The sequence below is a fragment of the Haliotis rufescens genome, unplaced genomic scaffold (assembly GCF_023055435.1).
Source record: "Haliotis rufescens isolate VD_foot unplaced genomic scaffold, xgHalRufe1.0.p SCAF_1, whole genome shotgun sequence".
Classification (NCBI taxonomy): domain Eukaryota; kingdom Metazoa; phylum Mollusca; class Gastropoda; order Lepetellida; family Haliotidae; genus Haliotis; species Haliotis rufescens.
In genome coordinates this window covers 35,487,784-35,513,198 of record NW_025963779.1, presented here as the reverse complement: position 1 = coordinate 35,513,198, position 25,415 = coordinate 35,487,784, and the positions used below count along the sequence as shown (strand labels likewise).

Sequence of the window (25,415 nt, the reverse complement as noted above, 5' to 3'; positions counted from 1 at the left end):
GTCACTGAGTGAGTGAGTGAGTGAGTGAGTGAGTATGGTTTTACGTCGCTTTTAGCAATATTCCAGCAATATCATGGCAGGGGATACCAGAAATGGGCTTCACACATAGTACCCATGTCGGGAATAATTCTAACCTGGAACCTATAAGATCACCAAGGTAGACACAAACACATCATATGGAGATGCCCTGAAGCTGAGTCTCTGTATCAGCAGCAGGATGGCTGCAATATAATCCATAGTGGAATAATTGAAACAAAAATAGTTCCAAGATTATTTTATTGCACAATATCAACAGAGAGGATATCAAATTCATGTAAAAACAAAAAAACTAAAGGAATTAGGTTCCTTAATTCGTCAAATATTGTGGGTTTTTTCTTAATGGAGACAAAGCTAGCTCTGTAGCTCACATGATATTGACAACATTAGATCAGAAAGGTCATAATGACAGTTTAAACATGAATGCACCAAAATAAGCAAGAGAAGATTCTATGAGATCACAATGCTACTTTGAAGTCAGGGTATTGGATGTCAACCAATTCCAGGCCCTGTCCTGGGAGAAATGACAGCAAAGCTGACAAGTTCTATATTTTGTGTAAACTTGAATCTGGTGGTCAGACTCGTATATCATCGTACCCCAACATTGCTCATAAAATCGATCATTGGTTGTCTGTTCCAGATTATTAACTTGTCGTCATATAACTGGAATACTGCTGAGTGCAGTGTTAAACAACACACAAACTTTGCAGGATCATCCACAGTCAGTGTTAATCTCATTGCTCACTGAACGGAATGTGTGGAATGACAAAAGGATGTCATCATCATCATTGCTGTCCAACTGTGGGTTCTGATTCTTGTCGTTCTCTTTGGCTAACATCTTAACATGGTAACAAACAGTTTTATGAATTGCTTCCAGAAAAACTCCATCTTGATTCCTGACTTCCGATTGAAATTTTTTACAATTTTGACAACGATGACTCTTAAGAGGACACTCACCATTCATTGCTTTCTCAATCGATAACGTAAAGAAACTCCCTCCCCTCTTCTTGCTGAACGATGACTTTTCTTCATGTCTCGATGACGACCATTGATACACCTTTCTTCCATCCCCTTTGTCTCCGCAATCATCGCTGTTCTCCAGATTCCATAATTTGGGGATATATGAGACAGGTTCGGAATCATCCTTGGAGCAGCTGCTAAGCGACGACGTGAAATCTTCCCCATTGTCATCTGGAATAATATCCGCTCCTGCACTGTAGCAACAGTCTAGGATGATGATGATGCTTTCAACAGGTAACTTCTTCAGCTCTCCTTTCAATTCCTTCGGAGTAATCACATTTTCTCCTCCCCCTAACTTCAGGCCAGCCGTTGTGTTATGTCCAGAATAGTAGAAAAAGAACCTTGCATGATCCTTGTCTTTGGGTAACCCTTTCCGGATTTCTTTAAAAGCGATGATCAGTTTTTTTTTCACGTCATCCTTTTTCCCTGGAGTTTCTGTTTGTATGACTTGAATGTTCTCTTTCCTATGGATAGACACAAAAGTAAACATTATCGCACAGATATCCCCATGCAGCTCTTTAAGACCAATTAAACTTTGTAAATGTGTCATCCAGACTTGATTTACAGTGCAAGGAATTAGGACATATATGTCTATGAGGGGCTGGTTCCTTATAGGGCTGGGACGGGTATCTCGGGTACTCAGGTCTGGTGGGTCCTGAGTAGGACCCGGATACCCATAGGACTACCCCGACCAGTGGTTAATCACGTGGCATACTGTTTAATGACAATAACAATATAACTATGCAAGCATTCGTTCTGACTTTTTGTATGTTTTGAGCAGGGATAAAGCGTCTATCAACTTCAGTGTATGCATGATCAGATGGTTTTATACGTGTACGTAAATAGACTTTGCCCTGGCTGCAGTAAAACAATTTCCATTTGGACATTTTGTACCTATCTCTTGAGACCTACAATGGGTACCTGGGTGGGGTCGGGAAATAGGGGGTCTGTTACCTGGGTAGTCAATTTGGACTCGTCCCAGCCCTAGTTCCTTCCCTGAACTTTTCAGGAATATTAGACCTAGTGCAAGGGTAGACAAGAATATGGAATATAATTAACAAAATATTCTACACACATTCCAACTGCACATACATTCATATCAAACATTGAAATGTAATAAGTCGCAGGTTTATCACAAGGGGAATACGGTTGTTGCGCCTTCTGTCCTGGAGCTGACCGGACACACACATTTTACATGGAAGGTAAAGACAAGACTATTTATCTTACATTAAAATATAGCTTCTGATTGGTTGAGGAGCGGGCATTTATTTTCCATGTAACCGATCATAGGCGGGATATATATATTTTATATGGCCCACTGAGAAATCAATCAGAACACATCTTAGGTAACTTGCTTATCGTGCGCTGAGATTCTGAAATAAACAAATGTTTATCCGAATGCACTGGGTAAAGGGAAGTAACTTGGTTCTTTTCCATTATCTGCTGAGAGTGAAACTGTGGATATACTTTGCGGACCTGTATGAATGACTGTCTATATAGATTATTTGTTGTCAACCGATCCTTCAGGGCATATGGTGTCATGTACCCTGTGTGTATGAGTCTATGTACCCCTTGCCCGATGGCTCGGTGACAACTGATATTGTCAGTGTGGAGTGCCAAATGTACTCTTTAACATGATGCCAATGGCAGCCAAAACTGAGCTTGAAGGTCCAAGGTCCAAATCTAAAAAAGTTAAATATGTCTATATTGAAAACAATGTTTGAAATCAGAAAATTCTGTATGCTCTATGCACCCTGACATCTAAATTATCATTTCAGTTCGGGTAAGCCAAATATCACAGCCCCTAACTTGATTTCAACAAGAAGACATTTTTTTCATGACTTAGGTCTGAATTTTTATTTCTTGGCTTTCAGATTTTAATGTGATAAATCCCGGTTGGTGTGTGGGGAAACACAATTTCATTATTTACCATGTTTACAGTCATAAACCAATTTATCATATGAAGGATCGTTATTGATGTGAAAAAACAATTCATAAATTTGGTATCATGATTCAGTGTGATGCATGCATGAATGATCAATTAAAGATTGACTGATGTTCACAATATATTCAGACAAATATGTCGCCGAAACAAGACAACAAACATTGCTGCAAGTCATTGGGCACTACATGATACATTAGGCAGTTAACTCAAGATTGTATTCATACGCTGTTTCTACAGCTACTTCATTAAGTGAAATTACATCTTAAAGGGGCACTAATCTCTGGCATCCCCTCGGCTGTCTGACACTGGCCGCCAGCGCTCACTAGCTGCCGTGAGTCGATTTGCTCGCTAACGGGCTACCGTCTGTAAAGACAGCATAAATAAACATGGAGGCAATATTTGTTTTACGCATTTTTGAACGCTGATTGGTTACCTGTGATGTATAAAGATTTCGACAAAGGGCGCATGTTAATTAATATCTTCACCCGAAACAAACAGACAAACAGAACGACGGAAGCTTATCGGATGTCGTTGTTTGGAAATACCCCTGATGGTTATAGTTTAATAATAAAAAAGTATCCCTGTAGTGAAAGCAATTTTGTACTTCAGACTGCGTGGATAATACGATTACTACTCCCTTGATGTCATCTACGGTGTATTTGTCATAATTCACTTGATGCTCAGTTAATGAATTTATTACAGGTATAATTAGTGGTAGCACCGCTCAGATTACCTGATAAAGGTTCCCATTTGGGATTTCGTGGATATGACAAAAGTAAGTGTTTACATATGTAGGTTTACTGAAGCAAAGGGAATACACTGATATCATGGCGTGTAGTGCCGATGTAAAAACAACATACTTTGTTCAAAGGGTTTACCGATAATACGTTGATTGATTGCTCATTGTTATCTAACTAAGTGGATTGTTTTTAAGAACTGTGGACATTATGAAAATAGTTGTCACGTGGGCTTTCTCAGCTGACCTTTGAGACTTGACACCTATGTGAAACAACTGAAACAAACTAAGTGATCAGTTGAGAAACAAACACAGGTTATCATATACCGGGACAATATATATTTAAAAATATTTGATTGTTTAAGAGACACATGGCATCCAATAAGTTTTTTTGTACAGCTGCAGACGTGTGGGATATTGTTCCTTTATGTGGATATTCACGGATACATTCCTCGAACAAGGAAGCTGCCTAAAATTATACATAAAAATTTGGTAGGTTGTAATTATGATGTTTTCATTTTGTTTTCCTTCATTTGTTGTAGCATTGAACGGAATCATTCTTGTTCCCCTATGTCTTGGTTGGGAAGTTCTTCGAGGTGCGATAGACTTTGTTTTAACAAGTCTTTTCCTTTGTAAGCGTGTATATATTAGTCAATTTGTAAAATGTGATTTACTCAGGCAATTTATAAAATGTCTTAATATTTCAGTCGTTTTACAAAATGACTGAAAAATCTGTCCATTCATTTAACAGATTGACTAAAAATGATTAAGACGGTTAAAGGGGCTTAAAAACATCACAAAAGATTAATTATGCAAGGATTAGAAGCCAAACTTCATCACCATTACCGATGCTACCCACAAAAATACCTACATCTCCTTATTATTTACAAAACTGTATTTCATTTTGTCGATCAATGTTACCAAACGCACTTATACTATCAATAAAAGTGGTAAATGCGCTTACAAATGGCGCAGCACAGGTCACTAACTTGTCTAAAATTCTGCATGTATCATCCAGGTTCTCACGGAGATAAACAATAACAAAGGCAACAACCAGTCCTGGGGAATTGCTTTAGATCAGTACCCCTTTAAATATCCATTATTTTAAGATTGACATTATATGTTAAAGAGTCTATTATCCTTGCGTGTTTCTATATCGCAAATATCATGATACAAAGTGTATGCCTAATGTATGATATAATGATACAGAAACACACTCGGCTAATGATCTCTACCTTGTAAAAGGCAAACTCATCATAGACAATGAACCAAGTGAATATTTTGACGATGTGATAATGTTCCGCATCTGTATCAATCTGACCGTGGTAGACGTTGCGCGAGACCCTCTCACCTGATGCCAATCACTGCTTCATCCCCTAAAGTCCGCTCCATGGTCCGTACATCAGCAACAAACAGCTTGGCCACGTCTTCTTTCCCGTCATACCCAGCTACAAGTAACGCATACGTATTCTTGTGACCTGTTCAAAATAAAAAAATTATAAATTATCTTGTGAACAAGACAACAATATTTCGAGATCATAGTTACAACTGCCTTGTCTTCGATATAGAACTATCTCTGTTTGAAGTAGATGTTTTAAGATATATCACAGTGGCCTGTAAACCTTCGGCCGGTGAACATAAGGGGCCAGTAGGACAATGGTTCTGGGGATTTGTAAATCATGCATGAAATAATTTAGGAGTGTGACGTCACACCTTTAGTTCATGCACGATTCAATCCTCAAATCGAAACAATAGATCTCTGACAACCCAAGCGCTGTGCAGATCTACTGTCTTTTTAATAGAATAACTAATGTTTTTTTAGGGAAAGCTTGTGTGCATTCTTACAGATGAGTTTCAAAATATTGATTGCCAGCTTCAGAAAGTATCTTAAAACATGAGAAACTATTTCCTTCTACACATTCATCCTCGGTGTGCTGTCATCGAAGCCCTACGGAGAACAAGTGATACCATCACTTTGATGTGTAAAGCTATATTGTCATGCACCTCACTGTTGCAATTGTAGTAGCATATTAGGCCCCTCTGGTCTTATTTCAGAATAAGTGTGTTTGTTTATAAACAAGTCTTGTCACATGATAAGCCTCATCTTCCCGAGGCAAGTGAGTTAACTGACTATAAACGTCCAGTTTCCACAGCTCAGGAGCTCACGTGATTTGATGCACTTTGCTATGTAAGACCCGTTTTATCACAATATAGATCTTGATTATCAATCAGATCGTTTTGACTTGGCGGCACAATTTTGTTTGAAACAAATGCAAGTTATACGAGAGGTGGAATCTGATTGGTCCATAGGAGAGGCTTAGAAGGGACATAACTCATAATAACCACTGGTGGCGCTACGGTCGAGCCCAGGAATTCCAGCCTAGTTCGGCAAGGGTGGAAACTGGACTTTTATAGTCAGTTAACGCCCTTGCCTCGGGAAGATGGATAAGCCTACACCCATGGTGTTGTCACGGAACAGAAACTTCTCTCACGGAATAAAGTTAGCTAGGGGGTTATCGGCTATTACTTGCAACCAATTCTTCAGAACAGGTGACGTACTGGCCATGAACAACAACCAGTGCCATCAGGCGATGAGAGCAACCATTCAGTAGAGGCCAACCATATCTGTAGTCTATGTTAAAAATGGTAGTAATGACGATAATAGCACTAAGATGCTTTGTGGAACAGGAACCTTGGCACATTTTGTATTCATCTATTCCTTCATCATGGGGATTTCATGACAAGCAGGGTCACTGGGATATATTCTGCCCTGGGGATCCTGAAGCAACTGCCTAAGAACATTCGTACAACACAGTTACATTTTAAGATACAGCAGTAAAGGGGGGGACAAGTCTGTATTGACAGTAACATTTTCTTGAAATTTCTCAAATCAGAATGGTTTTAATCTAAGTTTCCCTAAAAAAATAAAAGGGTTATTGTGCATGTTTTTGTGCCTCGTGTACTTATTTACTACCATGCCTAGTTTACATACAGACATGTAAGGAAATCTCTCACCTTGTTAATAATTTTGCATAATTAACATATAATAGTATTTGACTTGTAAAAATATTTTATCACAAAAGGATAAAACATTAATCAGTACAAAGACCATGATTTTTAAGTTATAAAGTAACTGGATACCAATCGTGCACAACTATGTATTCATCTTAATTACTGACCTGCAGCAGCATCTCAATGAATGCCATGATGTCATTCAAAGAGCAGTGACGTTAAAGCTTAAAGAAGGTTGTGGTGGTACCATTTCATTTTGGAAATTAGTCTTTACGCCTATGTTTCTCAGCTGATTCATACTGGCGATGGAATGACTTGATAGATGTTATTAAAGGACTTGCAATACATGACAGCTCTAGCCGAGGAGTGAACATTTAACATATCATTAGACATCCTCCATAACAAGAAGAGCATGATTATTAAGTATCGTAGCAATTTCCAATTGTGGTATTTATTTGAGTCTTTCTAGTTGTCTTGACAAATGACTTCTGCCATTCTCGTTGCCTGAGCTTCCAAGAGCAGACTAAACTTTGTTCCTTCGCAAATGACAATGCTCTGTTAGCCATTACCTATGGGAGAGAAGCATCGTCCATGTTCGGGGCAGACCAGTTGTGTGTGTCGGCCCTGCTGCAAGCACTGGATACAGAACACGGCACATGCATCCATGCATGAACCGGAGAGTGGCTTCAACTTCGCTGAAGAAAACAGGACACATACAATACAATAATATTCTGTGGTCATTCAACACTTGCTTCAATGTGGGACATTTGACTGTAAAGAGGCTTCAACTTTGCTGAAGAAAACAGGACACGTACACTACAATAATATTCTGTGGTCATTCAACACTTGCTTCAATGTGGGACATTTGACTGTAAAGAGGCTTCAACTTCGCTGAAGAAAACAGGACACATACACTACAATAATATTCTGTGGTCATTCAACACTTGCTTCAATGTGGGACATTTGACTGTAAAGAGGCTTCAACTTCGCTGAAGAAAACAGGACACATACACTACAATAATATTCTGTGGTCATTCAACACTTGCTTCAATGTGGGACATTTGACTGTAAAGAGGCTTCAACTTGGCTGAAGAAAACAGGACACATACACTACAATAATATTCTGTGGTCATTCAACACTTGCTTCAATGTGGGACATTTGACTGTAAAGAGGCTTCAACTTCGCTGAAGAAAACAGGACACATACACTACAATAATATTCTGTGGTCATTCAACACTTGCTACAATGTGGGACATTTGACTGTAAAGAGGCTTCAACTTCGCTGAAGAGAAACAGGACACATACACTACAATAATATTCTGTGGTCATTCAACACTTGCTTCAATGTGGGACATTTGACTGTAAAGAGGCTTCAACTTCGCTGAAGAAAACAGGACACATACACTACAATAATATTCTGTGGTCATTCAACACTTGCTTCAATGTGGGACATTTGACTGTAAAGAGGCTTCAACTTGGCTGAAGAAAACAGGACACATACACTACAATAATATTCTGTGGTCATTCAACACTTGCTTCAATGTGGGACATTTGACTGTAAAGAGGCTTCAACTTCGCTGAAGAAAACAGGACACATACACTACAATAATATTCTGTGGTCATTCAACACTTGCTTCAATGTGGGACATTTGACTGTAAAGAGGCTTCAACTTCGCTGAAGAGAAACAGGACACATACACTACAATAATATTCTGTGGTCATTCAACACTTGCTTCAATGTGGGACATTTGACTGTAAAGAGGCTTCAACTTCGCTGAAGAGAAACAGGACACATACACTACAATAATATTCTGTGGTCATTCAACACTTGCTTCAATGTGGGACATTTGACTGTAAAGAGGCTTCAACTTCGCTGAAGAGAAACAGGACACATACACTACAATAATATTCTGTGGTCATTCAACACTTGCTTCAATGTGGGACATTTGACTGTAAAGAGGCTTCAACTTCGCTGAAGAAAACAGGACACATACACTACAATAATATTCTGTGCATGGTCATTCAACACTTGCTTCAATGTGGGACATTTGACTGTAAAGAGGCTTCAACTTCGCTGAAGAAAACAGGACACATACACTACAATAATATTCCGTGGTCATTCAACACTTGCTTCAATGTGGGACATTTGACTGTAAAGGAGACAGTGATACATCTTTAATTAATGATAAAGTTAAACTACCTCCTAAATGATATTTTTGTGTTTGTTTGCTCCTGCTATGGAACCAACAACTGATATGTGGGGTGGGGAACTGGGAATTAATCGTTTGCTGACAATGCTTCCATGGTTTTGAACATATATGAACATTGAGAAGAACAAGTTGTTTTAATATACAGTAAACTATGGTTATAACGAATACGTTTATAACAAACTGACGGATATAACGAAATGTGTTTTTATCCCGTCCATTTGCTGTATATGTATATATGCTTATAACGAACCATGGTTATAACGAACTAAAATTAGTGGTCACTTTAAGTTCGTTATAACCGTAGTTTACTGTACTAGTCAAAAGGAGTTGTAGAACACTTGATTTTCATATGACTGTAGTTAATCTCTCATGACATGACAGGTTAGTGATAGCCATGTGAAATATTGGGTGTTCTTTAACTTCTGGAAATTTAATGAGATGGTTGGGTTTAATTCAACCCATTTCACAGCTTGTCAGCTTAATGTGAGAGGAAAGCGATGCAGGTATCAAACTTTAACACTCCGGTGAAACCCACGAGCATGGGTATGGTGCTGACGAACCTAAAAACATAGTCGGGGAAAAAATGGGATTGGACCCCCATAGTTTTCTGATGTGCCCAAGGGAGGCAACTCTGCACAGCAAATTGCGATGCCCACGATGACTGGGTCAACCATACCCCCAACTTCTTTTGAGTAGTATATATGTAGTAACATGATCAGGGAGCAATGAGGAAATGTACCCTCATATATCTCCCTATTTCCTTTCATGTGAGGCTTTCAAAGGATGGACTCAAAAATTGTTATTAAAACTAAATGTTAAATTGTACTTAAAGTGTAAAACATGAGCAATATTATCAACTACATGTATATACATGATCTGTTAATAGACTGCACTAATAACCTGTAAACATACACTGTATCTCCTTTGTCAAGACTGAAATGTTGTAAGGTTCCGCAAGGTACTGCACTCAGCAATATTCCAGCTATATGACGGTGGTCTGTAAATAATAGAGTCTCGCCCAGACAATCCAGTGATTGATATCATGAGCATTGATCTGTGCAATTGGGAAATGATGACATGCATCAACCAAGTCAGCGAGCCTGACTACACTATCCCGTAAGTCGCCTCTTACAATTTAAATAGTTGCCTTTTACAGCAAGCATGGGTTGCTGAAGACCTATTCTCTACCCAGATCTTCATGGCTGGTTCTCCTATTAGATTTGTGTGAACTTCAGACAAGGTTTTAAGATGAAGTATGCCCTTACATGCAGGCTTCGTCTTGCAAGTGAGACATTCTGAAATACAAAATAATAGTACTGATATGAATATAACAGTACAGGTATGTATGTATACAATGATATTACAGGTATGTATACAATGATATTACAGGTATGTATACAATGATAGTACAGGTATTCAAATTCAAACCCAATTTTTTTCACGTCTTCACTATGAACCATCCCCCACTTTCAGTTTCATGCTGCAGGGGCAGATACAACATTTCCAGAAGGATGCAGGGGCAGATACAACATTTCCAGAAGGATGCGGGGACAGATAAACCATTTCCAGAAGGAAGCAGGGGCAGATACAACATTTCCAGAAGGATGCAGGGGCAGACACAACATTTCCAGAAGGATGCAGGGGCAGATACAACATTTCCAGAAGGATGCGGGGGCAGATACAACATTTCCAGAAGGATGCAGGGGCAGATACATCATTTCCAGAAGGATGCGGGGACAGATACATCATTTCCAGAAGGATGCAGGGGCAGATACAACATTTCCAGAAGGATGCAGGGGCAGATACAACATTTCCAGAAGGATGCAGGGGCAGATACAACATTTCCAGAAGGATGCAGGGGCAGATACAACATTTCCAGAAGGATGCGGAGGCAGATACAACATTTCCAGAAGGATGCAGGGGCAGATACAACATTTCAAGAAGGATGCAGGGGCAGAGACAACATTTCCAGAAGGATGCAGGGGCAGATACATCATTTCCAGAAGGATGCGGGGGCAGATACATCATTTCCGGAAGGATGCGGGGACAGATACATCATTTCCAGAAGAATGCGGGGGAAGATACAACATTTCCAGAAGGATGAGGGGACAGATACAACATTTCCAGAAGGATGCAGGGGCAGAGACAACATTTCCAGAAGGATGCAGGGGCAGATACAACATTTCCAGAAGGATGCAGGGGCAGATACAACTTTTCCAGAAGGATGCGGGGGCAGATACAACATTTCCAGAAGGATGCGGGGACAGATACAACATTTCCAGAAGGATGCGGGGGCAGATACAACATTTCCAGAAGGATGCAGGGGCAGATACAACATTTCCAGAAGGATGCGGGGGCAGATACATCATTTCCAGAAGGATGCGGGGACAGATACAACATTTCCAGAAGGATGCAGGGGCAGATACAACATTTCCAGAAGGATGCGGGGACAGATACAACATTTCCAGAAGGATGCGGGGGCAGATACATCATTTCCAGAAGGATGCGGGGGCAGATACAACATTTCCAGAAGGATGCAGGGGCAGATACATCATTTCCAGAAGGATGCGGGGGCAGATACAACATTTCCAGAAGGATGCAGGGGCAGATACAACTTTTCCAGTAGAATGGGGGGGCAGATACAACATTTCCAGAAGGATGCGGGGGCAGACACAACTTTTCCAGAAGGATGCGGGGGCAGACACAACTTTTCCAGAAGAATGCGGTGGCAGACACAACTTTTCGAGAAGGATGCGGGGGCAGATACAACATTTCCAGGAGGATGCAGGGGCAGATACATCATTTCGAGAAGGATGCAGGGGCAGATACAACATTTCGAGAAGGTTGCGGGGGCAGATACAACTTTTCCAGAAGGATGCGGGGGCAGATACAACATTTCGAGAAGGATGCAGAGGCAGACACAACTCTTCCAGAAGGATGCAGGGGCAGATACAACATTTCCAGAAGGATGCGGGGGCAGATACAACATTTCCAGAAGGATGCAGGGGCAGATACATCATTTCCAGAAGGTTGCGGGGGCAGATACAACATTTCCAGAAGGATGCAGGGGCAGATACAACTTTTCCAGAAGGATGCAGGGGCAGATACAACATTTCCAGGAGTATGGTTTTAATCCGCTTTTAGCAATCAAGGCAGGGGACACCAGAAATGGGCTTCACACATTGTACCCATGTCAGGAATCGAACCCGGGTCTTCGGCGTGACGAGCGAACACTTTAACCACTAGGCTACCCGACCGCCCCTTTCCAGAAGGATGCTGGGAAGAGGGATGCATATTTTCACCTTTTATCATTGTACGTCATCTTTTCACCAGCACTCAAGAAAGCACCAGGAGATAATGTATGCTGATCAAGAGTGCACAGGAACTTGTTGTCAGTCCATTAGAGTAATGGGGTCTAAGTCTGGACTGTACAGTTAAATCACCCACCCTACAGCCCAGACTTAGCCCCCAGTGACTATTTCCTGTTCTGGCAAATGAAATCTGCCCTACGTGGATGACGGGGACATAAAGGCTGCCACAGAGGCATATTTAGAGGGCCAATCTGCGGATTTCTATAAAAGTGGTATTAAAAGCTTGAAGGACAAATGGAATAAGTGTATTGAGGTGAATGGAGATTATATTGAAAAATAAAAGTGCAAAAGATATTCTGCGACTTGGTCTTATACTGAACGCCCCTCGTAGCTATGGGCGTCATACTGAACCATATTGTTTGGTTGGTATACAGCAAGAGACCTTTGGCCATGAGAATGCATTCCTAACTCACATTTCATATTTTTGTGGCTAGGTTCAGTAAGACTTCAAATATGGGAATAATGAACCCAGCCATGCGTTACAACACTCAAGAGAGCTTTGTGCAAGTTATTAAATGTTCAACTACTGCCATGATAACAAAAATACATTCATGCATAGTTTAAGATTTGTTATTACATCACACGTTTTCATTATTTCTTTCTCATGCTTCAATAAATATGAGCAGGAAAACTTTTGTCACATAAAGTAATTGCTCCCAAGAATTCCCCAGTGCACAATCTCGGAACAACTACTATAGACCAGCGCCTTTCAACACCGGTCAACAACAGAACCTACTGGGACCACTGCTTCGAGAACGGCTCCGGTCCTTGTCAGCCAGAATCTTCTTGTATTCCTGTTTGCACTGTGTCTTCATGCCCTCACTGCCCACACATAAATAGAACTTGTCCAGGTTCTGCGTGTAATTTGTAGATACCTGGATGTTTGATATTGCAACCATGGTCGCCCGCATCACCATAGCTGGCTTGTCACACAGGTCATCTTGTAATCAAACAAGAACAGCATTGTTAGCATTTAGGGTAAAGCAGAGTGCATTTTGTTGTTACAAGTTAACATACAAATGATAGATGAAGTCACAGAATCTGCAAATCAACCTGACTCCTGTAATCATGTCTGCTGTAAATCCAGGTGGTTTTGATCATTACAGAAACACTTTGTATACCCAGTCAACTATAAATCTCAAAAGGTATAAATGCTTAGTTTGCCTAAAAATAGGTGTGTGGGTGTGTTTCTGTGTCTGTGTGTGTTTGTGTGTGTGTGCAGGGTATCCGCATATACACTGGGACACTCCATCCTACATGGAGAGGAGGCAGCATACTAGGCTCTAGATATACCTAGGATTGCATACCATCTTGCATTCCAGTTTAACATCCGAACCATCAGTCTGAAGAGCGAGTGAGTATGGCTTTACACTAAGCAATATTCCAGCAATATCTCTGCATGAACACCAGAAATGTGCTTCACACACTGTAAAGGTCCCTTTACACAGGGCTGCGACCTTTGTGCCACCTTTGAGCAATCAACAACTGGCCAGGACGCTCAATGGTCGCCTTAACCCAGAAAATCACGTTTCTATGTAACTGCTCCAGCAGTTGTTCAGCAGTAACTGCTCGAGTTGTTCAACGTCTGCAACCATAATGAAACACTGCAGGTACAAGCCCTCTATTTATAGGCAGGCTGAGGAGGCACTACAGGTTGCTCAAAGGAGGCAGAAAAGAGGCAGAAGCATTGCCATGGTGTCTCAAGGGTTGCCATGGTCACCAAATGGAGGCATGGCGGTCGCCACAGTCATCATTCAATGCACGCTGTTGGTCGCCCAAAGGAGGTACAAGGGAGGCAGAAGCATTGCCCAGATTGACGGAAAAATTTGCAGCAGAAAGCATCTATTACCTGGCGACCATTGGGTGACCACTGTGCCTTCATTCTGCAACAACGGCAATGTTTGTGCCTCCCTTCTGCCTCCATGTAGCCACCTTTGAGCAACCAACCTCCTCGGCAACCTTTGTGCGACTGTTTTGAACATGTTCAAAAATTCACGGCAACCATGGCATCCATGGCGATGTCTGAACCTCCTGTGTACAACCTTGGAACGACCTGGGCAACCATTCTGCCTCCTTTGAGCCTCCAATGACGACCTGGCAAATTTTATGGTCACACACAGGAGGCACAAATGTCGCCATCCTGTGTAAAGGCCCCATAACAATGTGAGGAATGGAACCAGTGTCCTTGGCTTTAAGAAGTGTGTGACCTCATCAAACTGACACTGACACAATCAGAATGTATGTCAAGTAAAGTTTTTCGAATTCAGAAAAAAGGTAATTCAAACTAGATGTCGGAACATATAAGGATACTGACATCATCAAGAACTTGACAAGATGAAGTTATGTTTCGTCCCTCCAAGTCTACTAAATTCAGGCCGGTAATCAGTACAACACAGAATGTACAAGTTCCTAGGCCTACATGCATAAATCAATGCTAAGATTAACATACCGGTAACTCCATAACAGACAAATTGCATCCATCATCAAGCAGTGCATTAAAAGCAATCGTATACTAAGAGCATTGAAGCCTTTTTCTCTTTATCAATCCTGTGTTCAGTTAAATACAAGTCACTGTAGTACATGTACTCGGAGAGCAATAATAATGAACTATAATTTCCAGAATCTACCCCAGTGGCTAGAATAAGGAATTTCTAAAAGGGAACAATTTCCTACCAGAGAACATCACTGGAAATACAACTTTTGTCTCTGCCCTACTGACAATATACTCCAGGCATCTGATGAGGGCATTTGCGACCTGTCTGTTGGTCACAGGGTGGTATCTACAGTGGACGACACACGCAGCTGTTGACCTCCCTCCACCCGTTGCAACCGCCTGGTCATGCTGAAGACATGTTCCTGTAAAAGACATGGTGCTTACTTTCACTGTAATAAATCTTCTGGCCGCTTAGAAAATTGACAAAGACGGATGCTTATTAAAACCACACACGTAAACGTTGTTGTCAGTGATCAAGTGGTAGTTCACCCACTTAGTTCAAATGTCAATGAAACTAACATTGTTTTATGATACAATCGGACCCCATTATCTCAATGTTAGCAGGACCAAGTTGTAAGTTTGAGATATCCAGACATTTGGGACGGCGGGGCATGGGCAGCCTGACAGATCATGTAACAGTATCATAGATCCATAGCAATACGATTGCACACATGAGAAATTATGAACACAACATGTATGCCATGTAGACAGCACATTTAAAGGAATATTGAAATCCTTTGCAATCTGTTTTTGAGATCATTCCCGATTCCACAGAATGTATCGCATCATATTTCTTCTGCATTGGGTGTTATGTAAAGTTCTTTTTTTTTTAGTCTGTCCCCTTGACCAAAGCATCGAAGTGCCACTCTCGTCACAATCTTGTTCATTTACTGCTTGGATATTGTGACAAGTATCACCTGGCTTTGGTTCCTCAATCTGACATTTATTACCACTTTTTGATGTAACCATGTAAATTGTGAGCAAGATATCATGATATGTATCAGATTGTGAGCAAGGTATCATGATACGTATCAGATTGTGAGCAAGGTATCATGATACGTATCAGATTGTGAGCAAGGTATCGTGATACGTATCAGATTGTGAGCAAGGTATCATGATTTACGTATCAGATTGTGAGCAAGGTATCATGATACGTATCAGATTGTGAGCAAGGTATCATGATACGTATCAGATTGTGAGCAAGGTACCGTGATACGTATCAGATTGTGAGCAAGGTATCATGATTTACGTATCAGATTGTGAGCAAGGTATCATGATACGTATCAGATTGTGAGCAAGGTATCGTGATACGTATCAGATTGTGAGCAAGGTATCATGATACGTATCAGACTGTGGGCAAGGTATCATGATACGTATCAGATTGTGAGCAAGGTATCATGATACGTATCAGACTGTGGGCAAGGTATCATGATACGTATCAGATTGTGAGCAAGGTATCATGATACGTATCAGATTGTGAGCAAGGTATCGTGATACGTATCAGATTGTGAGCAAGGTATCGTGATACGTATCAGATTGTGAGCAAGGTATCATGATACGTATCAGATTGTGAGCAAGGTATCATGATACGTATCAGATTGTGAGCAAGGTACCGTGATACGTATCAGATTGTGAGCAAAGTATCATGATACGTATCAGATTGTGAGCAAGGTATCATGATACGTATCAGATTGTGAGCAAGGTATCGTGATACGTATCAGATTGTGAGCCAGGTAGCGTGATACGTATCAGATTGTGAGCAAGGTATCATGATACGAATCAGATTGTGAGCAAGGTATCATGATACGTATCAGATTGTGAGCAAGGTATCATGATACGTATCAGATTGTGAGCAAGGTATCATGATACGTATCAGATTGTGAGCAAGGTATCATGATACGTATCAGACTTTGGGCAAGGTATCATGATATGTATCAGATTGTGGATTAACTCATGGATGTTCTACACTCTGGGTACTTACTGAATTCGTCAAGCTGTCCGGTTGTAATAACCTCTCCAATCTTCTCAAACAGAGGATGAGTTCCTGAAATGTTTTTGTAAGATCAGTTTGGCTGTCGATGACTAGTATACTAGAATGAACATATGTGCAAGATCCTTAGGTCTTATCAGTTAATATTACCCATGCATTACAGTTGATAATGACACTTTAATGAGTGAGTGAGCTGCTTTCAACAGTACTTATCTATCATATCCACCTGAAAGTTACTCATGAGCATGAGTATTGTGCTGACAAATCAAGAATCAAAATTTGAGCAGATCCTTGTACAGCCAAGGGGCATAATTCTGCTACCGGATTCCCATAGGATGGTATCAGACTCAACTCACACACATATCTCAGTGACCTACAATCAAATATTAATGGATAAACCACTCTACCTCATCTGAATCATGAAGGATAGGAGATAAACATACTGTTTTTTTCAGTGTAGACTTACACCCAGTAAACATACTTTGGAAATCAATGATGTCGCAGTCAGATATAGAAAGGTGCAAAATTTCAAGCTCACTCACTGTTGTCCCCCAAACTAGAAATACACTCAGTCAGTTGATTTCTATTGCGTTAATTTCCAACATCTATTGCCACAAATACTTTGAATATTGTAAAAAACAAAACTATGTACTATGAAAACTTTAATTAAACATCAGTATTGCAAAATTCCTACCAACCATGACTGAGAAAGAAGTTCTTTTCTATGAACATTAACTTCTGCAGTGATGCGTTTGTCAAATCGACTGTTTCAATCAGAGGTAGTTATTGTCATTTGAAACCTCTTATTCACCAATCAGATTACCGGTAACCTGATTAAGCATGACATCACAGCAACACAACACTGAGCTGGTCAGGCAGACAAACAGGAGAGTATACATGGTATAAGGTTGAATAAAATTATTTTATGAAGGAACCCTGTGGTATTAAGGAACCATCAAGTCTCTTAACTTCCATCTTCCCAAGGCAAGGGAGTTAACTGACTGTAAGTCAAGTTTCCACCCTTGACAAATGAGGCTGGAACTTCTGGGCTCGATGGTTTTGGCTGGACTAACGAGTCCATGCATTGTCCAATAAAAATCGCGTAACGAAATCTACATCCGGTTTGTAAATTTCAGTCGATTGCAAGATTTGCAAGATTTGCAGAGCATGTGCACTGTCAATTTACCCCGCGAACTGCTTCAAATCACATAAGCACCTGGATTGAAAAAATGAAAATATTTGGAAAATATCTGTTGACGCTAAGTTGATAGTACATATGCACTGCAAAACTTGCAATCAACCGGAAATTTATCGACAACTCCATAATTGCAGCCTAGTTCGGCATGGATGGAAACAAGACTTTTATAGTCAGTTAACTCCCTTGCCTTGAGAAGATGCTAAACTTCAGGAGCTGAAAAGGGGATAAGTAAAGGCTTCTAGAGCTGAAAAGGGGATGAGTACAGGCTTCTAGAGCTGAAAAGGGGATGGGTACAGGCTTCAAGAGCTAAGAAGGGGATGAGTACAGGCTTCTAGAGCTGAGAAGGAGATGAGTACAGGCTTCAAGAGCTGAGAAGGGGATGAGTGAAGGCTTCAAGAGCTGAGAAGGAGATGAGTACAGGCTTCTAGAGCTGAGAAGGGGATGACAACAGGCTTCAAGAGCTAAGAAGGGGATGAGTACAGGCTTCTAGAGCTGAGAAGGAGATGAGTACAGGCTTCAAGAGCTGAGAAGGGGATGAGTACAGGCTTCAAGAGCTGAGGAGGGGATGAGTACAGGCTTCAAGAGCTGGGAAGGGGATGAGTACAGGCTTCAAGAGCTGGGAAGGGGATGAGTACAGGCTTCAAGAGCTGGGAAGGGGATGAGTACAGGCTTCTAGAGCTGAGAAGGGGATGAGTGAAGGCTTCTAGAGCTGAGAAGGAGATGAGTGAAGGCTTCAAGAGCTGGGAAGGGGATGAGTACAGGCTTCAAGAGCTGGGAAGGGGATGAGTACAGGCTTCAAGAGCTGGGAAGGGGATGAGTACAGGCTTCTAGAGCTGAGGAGGGGATGAGTAAAGGCTTCTAGAGCTGAGGAGGGGATGAGTACAGGCTTCAAGAGCTGGGAAGGGGATGAGTACAGGCTTCTAGAGCTGGGAAGGGGATGAGTACAAGCTTCTAGAGCTGAGAAGGGGATGAGTACAGGCTTCTAGAGCTGGGAAGGGGATGAGTACAGGTTTCTGGCGCCGACAAGGGGATGGGTGTAGGCTGCTAGAGCTGGGAAGGGGATGAGTACAGGCTTCTAGAGCTGGGAAGGGGATGAGTACAAGCTTCTAGAGCTGAGAAGGGGATGAGTACAAGCTTCTAGAGCTGAGAAGGGGATGAGTACAGGCTTCAAGAGATGAGAAGGGGATGAGTACAGGCTTCAAGAGCTGAGAATGGGGTGAGTACAGGCTTCTAGAGCTGGGAAGGGGATGAGTAAAGGCTTCTAGAGCTGAGAAGGGGATGAGTACAGGCTTCAAGAGATGAGAAGGGGATGAGTACAGGTTTCTGGCGCCGACAAGGGGATGGGTGTAGGCTGCTAGAGCTGAGAATGGGATGGGTACAAGCTTCTAGAGCTGAGTAGGGCATGAGTGAAGGCTGCTAGAGCTGAGAAGGGCATGAGTGAAGGCTTCTAGAGCTGAGAAGGGCATTAGTGTAGGCTGCTAGAGCTGAGAAGGGCATGAGTGAAGGCTTCTAGAGCTGAGAAGGGCATTAGTGTAGGCTTCTAGAGCTGAGGAGGGGATGAGTACAAGCTTCTAGAGCTGATAAGGACATGAGTGAAGGCTTCTAGAGCTGAGAATGGGATGGGTACAAGCTTCTAGAGCTGAGTAGGGCATGAGTGAAGGCTGCTAGAGCTGAGAAGGGCATGAGTGAAGGCTTCTAGAGCTGAGAAGGGCATTAGTGTAGGCTGCTAGAGCTGAGAAGGGGATGAGTACAACCTTCTAGAGCTGAGAAGGGCATGAGTGAAGGCTTCTAGAGCTGAGAAGGGCATGAGTGAAGGCTTCTAGAGCTGAGTAGGGCATGAGTGAAGGCTGCTAGAGCTGAGAAGGGCATGAGTGAAGGCTTCTAGAGCTGAGAAGGGCATTAGTGTAGGCTGCTAGAGCTGAGAAGGGGATGAGTACAAGCTTCTAGAGCTGAGAAGGGCATGAGTGAAGGCTTCTAGAGCTGAGAAGGGCATGAGTGAAGGCTTCTAGAGCTGAGAAGGGGATGAGTACAAGCTTCTAGAGCTGAGAAGGGCATGAGTGAAGGCTTCTAGAGCTGAGTAGGGCATGAGTGAAGGCTGCTAGAGCTGAGAAGGGCATGAGTGAAGGCTTCTAGAGCTGAGAAGGGCATGAGTGAAGGCTTCTAGAGCTGAGTAGGGCATGAGTGAAGGCTGCTAGAGCTGAGAAGGGCATGAGTGAAGGCTTCTAGAGCTGAGAAGGGCATTAGTGTAGGCTGCTAGAGCTGAGAAGGGATTACAAGCTTCTAGAGCTGAGAAGGGATGAGTACAAGCTTCTAGAGCTGATAAGGACATGAGTGAAGGCTTCTAGAGCTGAGAATGGGATGGGTACAAGCTTCTAGAGCTGAGTAGGGCATGAGTGAAGGCTGCTAGAGCTGAGAAGGGGATGAGTACAAGCTTCTAGAGCTGAGAAGGGCATGAGTGAAGGCTTCTAGAGCTGAGAAGGGCATGAGTGAAGGCTTCTAGAGCTGAGAAGGGGATGAGTACAAGCTTCTAGAGCTGAGAAGGGCATGAGTGAAGGCTTCTAGAGCTGAGTAGGGCATGAGTGAAGGCTGCTAGAGCTGAGAAGGGCATGAGTGAAGGCTTCTAGAGCTGAGTAGGGCATGAGTGAAGGCTGCTAGAGCTGAGAAGGGCATGAGTGAAGGCTTCTAGAGCTGAGAAGGGCATTAGTGTAGGCTTCTAGAGCTGAGAAGGGATTACAAGCTTCTAGAGCTGAGAAGGGATGAGTACAAGCTTCTAGAGCTGATAAGGACATGAGTGAAGGCTTCTAGAGCTGAGAATGGGATGGGTACAAGCTTCTAGAGCTGAGTAGGGCATGAGTGAAGGCTGCTAGAGCTGAGAAGGGCATGAGTGAAGGCTTCTAGAGCTGAGAAGGGCATTAGTGTAGGCTGCTAGAGCTGAGAAGGGGATGAGTACAAGCTTCTAGAGCTGAGAAGGGCATGAGTGAAGGCTTCTAGAGCTGAGAAGGGCATGAGTGAAGGCTTCTAGAGCTGAGTAGGGCATGAGTGAAGGCTGCTAGAGCTGAGAAGGGCATGAGTGAAGGCTTCTAGAGCTGAGAAGGGCATTAGTGTAGGCTGCTAGAGCTGAGAAGGGGATGAGTACAAGCTTCTAGAGCTGAGAAGGGCATGAGTGAAGGCTTCTAGAGCTGAGAAGGGCATGAGTGAAGCCTTCTAGAGCTGAGAAGGGGATGAGTACAAGCTTCTAGAGCTGAGAAGGGCATGAGTGAAGGCTTCTAGAGCTGAGTAGGGCATGAGTGAAGGCTGCTAGAGCTGAGAAGGGCATGAGTGAAGGCTTCTAGAGCTGAGAAGGGCATTAGTGTAGGCTGCTAGAGCCGAGAAGGGGATGAGTACAAGCTTCTAGAGCTGAGAAGGGCATGAGTGAAGGCTTCTAGAGCTGAGAAGGGGATGAGTACAAGCTTCTAGAGCTGAGAAGGGCATGAGTGTAGGCTGCTAGAACTGAGAAGGACATGAGTGAAGGCTTCTAGAGCTAAGAAGGGCATGATTGAAGGCTTCTAGAGCTGAGAAGGGGATGAGTGAAGGCTTCTAGAGCTGAGAAGGGGATGGGTGTAGGCTGCTAGAGCTGACCTCACGCCCTGATACATTTTCAAAATAATACCCTGACAATAGCTGAGAATGAGAGGAAATAAAATCATTTACCATTATCAACACTGTGCTTATTCCACAAGCAAATGATGGTACTGGAGTTGCACAAGTTGCTGAAGCCAACTTTATCCAGGGGTACAATCTTCAGGTGTATTCTCTTCTTTTCTGGACTTTCATCATCAGTTGGTTCACCCTTAAACAGAGATGAAAAGAGAAAGTACCACTCGTTCGGCAGGAAAGCAGATTTAATTCTAGCTTCTATCCAAACTGCCATGAGGTATGACACCAGAGTTGAGTTTCATATTGTGTTTGTACAACTCATGCTAGTTATTTACTTAGGGTTTTATTAATAAATTCATCAATATTACTGTAATGATAAATGGCCAAGTAATTTTACAAGATGATCCCTCCAGACTAACAGCCATGACAGTCATTTTAAACTGGGTGAGGCTGTCTACTCAGTGCAGCATTTCAATTATCATTGATCAATGGATTATATCATGACACCATGAAATACAAAACACATAATCATGGACATACACATATCATGTGTAAATATATGCCAAATCTTTCAGATAAGATCAGTAAAGATCAATTTACATGTGTATGGGCAATTTCAATCACATGGGTTACAATAAGTACACTAGTACTATTATTAGACTATTTGATGTAAGTTCTGACAATATAAACAGGTTAAACTTACATATACCAAGTCAGGGTGTGGATATCTAGTTATTGAAGTTACCTGAATTCTTACAACAAATTCATCAGTAATGGATAATAATCACATTACTGCAGTTTTCAATGTCCATGACTTGATACAACAACCGGGCGGTCGGGTAGCCTAGTGGTTAAAGCGTTCACTCGTCACACCGAAGACCCGGGTTCGATTCCCGACTTGGGTACGTGCCGTGATATTGCTGGAATATTGCTAAAAGCGTTGTAAAACCAAACTCACTCACTCACCCACTCACTCACTCACTGATACAACACAAATGAACACCCTGAAAACATTCATGCCTATCAACAAGGCAGAGGTTCCCTCCTTTTCTCTAATCCTTGACAACCTTGAGTGGTGAGTTGGGTTTAATGCTGCTTTGAACAGTATTCCAGTTATATCACGGCGTGTCAGCTTAATGTTGAATAAAGCCCGAAGCGATGCAGGTCTTAGATGTTTACCACTTTGGTGAAACCTACGAGCACAGGTATTGTGCTGACAAACCTAGAAACAGGCAAACCAGGACTGGAACCCATATCATAGATTTCTCGGGTGCCCAAGGGACACAATTCTGTGCCCCAATGCCAACCTTGAAATTCGGATGGACAAGTGAGGGACTGAGAAGATTGACTATTGTTTTGTCCTCCTCAACAGTGACCTATTTGACTATCTATCAAACTTAACCTGTGTCTGCACACATACAGAGTATGACAATTTGTTCAAGTGCACCAATATTTGTTTGAAGTTGAGATCAAGAATGTTAACAAGAGAGTAGGACAGATTACGGGCAGTTTGGAATTGAAACAGTGATTGATCTACAACCAACTGAAGTAAAAACTGACATACTGAGGAATTGAAAGACAATTGTTGTGTTCCATGCTCTGGAAGAGGTACATTCCTTGTAGGAGTACCTTCCCCTGAGCTTGTTCCAGAAGGGGGTGACTCAGGTTTCTTCCAATCTTGACCTTCATCATCTGCTATTGGACTGGCTTTAGTTGCTTCACCTTGTTCTGAGGGGCCTTGACACAGAGGCTTCTCACACCCTGAGGACTTAAACAAATCTGATGGAGGATTACATGAAGGTTGAACATCATTGCAAGGATGCTGTGCCATTCTTGCTTGCTCCACTGGCTGCAGTTTCAGTGCTTCCCAACAGGTCATGCAATAAGGATCACATTGTGCTACATATTTCCGGCCACACAGCATCTTACAATCATGTTGGCCGACAGTAAATTCTGTTTGTTGGCCGAATGAATTTGTACTGGTTGCGGGTGACGTCAGTTGCATCTTGTCAGCTCCACTGCCAAATAATTCATCTGAGTTGACAGGTTCATAGATGTCTGGAGGAGCAGCGTGACTCAACTTGGACAGCCTGCTATTACTGTAGTCGTTTTGCTCATTTCCATCAGTTTCAGAACAATCTGCACGACTCTTTGTTAAAGATTTCCTAGCAGTTTCAGAACAATCTGCACGACTCTTTGTTAAAGATTTCCTAGCAGTTTCAGAACAATCTGCACGACTCTTTATTAAAGATTTCCTAGCAGTTTCAGAACAATCTGCACGACTCTTTGTTAAAGATTTCCTAGCAGTTGCAGAACAATCTTCATGACTCTTTGTTAAAGATTTCCTATCCAGGTAGTTCTTGAAGCAGCTGCTGCATTGTCCATTCTGTTCCTCCAGGCCGTAAAACTCACAGTTTTGTGTAGTGCATAGTTGATCCTTCTCTGCTGAAGAATTCCTAATTACTGACCGATCCATAATCTGACCAGCACTAAAACATCTTCTGCAAAAACCATGCAACTTTTTATACCCAGACTCCTTGCAACCAGTAACACGACACTCCTGGAAAGTGGTCACCTGTCCTTCACTATCAACCTGCCTTAAGTAGCACTGGAGACAAAGTCCATTGGCAGTGGTACCTGACTTGCCACAGCCTGAAGTCAGACACACAGGGTCAGGCCTGATTTTCAAACCTTCAATCTTTCTCAAAGGTTGATTGATAGTGATTTCAGGCAATTGTTGATGGCATGCACTGTAACATGATTGACATCGTCCATTATACCCTGGAATGCGAATGTTATCACAGCCTGTAACAGTGCATTTTCGAAAGTCCTCCATATTTATCACAATGACAATTATGTCATTGTGATTTTTAGTGTCTTGGCATCTGGAATATAAAAAAAGGTTTAATGATTTTTTGCAGAAACAGTTTGATCATGAACCCTGGTCTCATAAAATCCAACATGTGACAATGGCACAATTCAGTAAGGTGATTCAACTTAAGTTTCTTTAAAGTCCCGATAGAATCATTATTTGACCAGGGGGGCATGGGTAGCCCAGTCGTCTAGGCCGCTGCGATTCGCTGTGCGGAGTTGCGTCCCTTGGGCACGCCAGAAACCTATGATTGTTTTTTTCGAATCTCGGTTCGCCCCGATTATGTTTCTTGGTTTGTCAGCACCATACCTGTGCTCGTGAGTTTCACCAAAGTGGCATCACTTCGGGCTTTCCTCCCACATTAAGCTGACATGCTGTGATATAACTGAAATAATGTTAAAAGCAGCGTTAAACCCAACTCACTCACTCACTCATTATTTGACCCCAGCCTTGGTCAACATTTGGACGAGTCAGATAAACAAAGGTTTTTAATAATATAAAAGAGGTCTCCGTGTGTAAGTGGGTCTTACAGGGCTCCTTGATACAACTCAAAAACACTCTCGTAAACTTATAGATCAAACACGTGCGTCTTAAGGAGACAGAAAGTGGTATCCTAGTGATCGAAAACTGGCCAGACACATGGATCAGCATATATATGGATCAGACGTGCGGCAGAAAATGGTATCTGCGTGATTTAAAACTGGACAATGGCACAGCCAGTGTCAACATAAACACTGTATTCCATGAAACGACTATGATTACAATGATGCTTACAATGTTTTAACAGTACCAAATCGTGAATCAAAATATTTCAAGCTGTTCAAATCAAACCTTTTGAGAGGTGCTGTTATAATCCTTCCGGGTTACGTCAAAGGGGAGTTACTTTTGGACGAC

The 25,415-nt window shown here is 42.1% G+C and overlaps 1 protein-coding gene across 2 annotated transcripts; it reads right to left on the bottom strand.

Moving 5' to 3' along the window:
• Positions 1-259: 259 nt before the first annotated feature.
• On the bottom strand, positions 260-25,415 carry LOC124139498. 2 transcript variants are annotated; one of them, XM_048395742.1, is made up of 10 exons: positions 25,353-25,415; positions 23,214-24,534; positions 21,704-21,842; positions 16,807-16,869; positions 15,005-15,187; positions 13,068-13,271; positions 10,226-10,255; positions 7,319-7,444; positions 5,089-5,215; positions 260-1,520 (listed from the first exon to the last, which is right to left on the bottom strand). In XM_048395742.1, exons 2-10 carry the CDS (start codon positions 24,483-24,485, stop codon positions 749-751), a joined length of 2,916 nt encoding a protein of 971 aa, XP_048251699.1. In that variant the 5' UTR covers positions 24,486-24,534; positions 25,353-25,415; the 3' UTR covers positions 260-748. The 2 variants fall into 2 exon arrangements, with proteins under 2 accessions (XP_048251699.1, XP_048251705.1); XM_048395748.1 differs by having other exon boundaries at positions 25,296-25,364.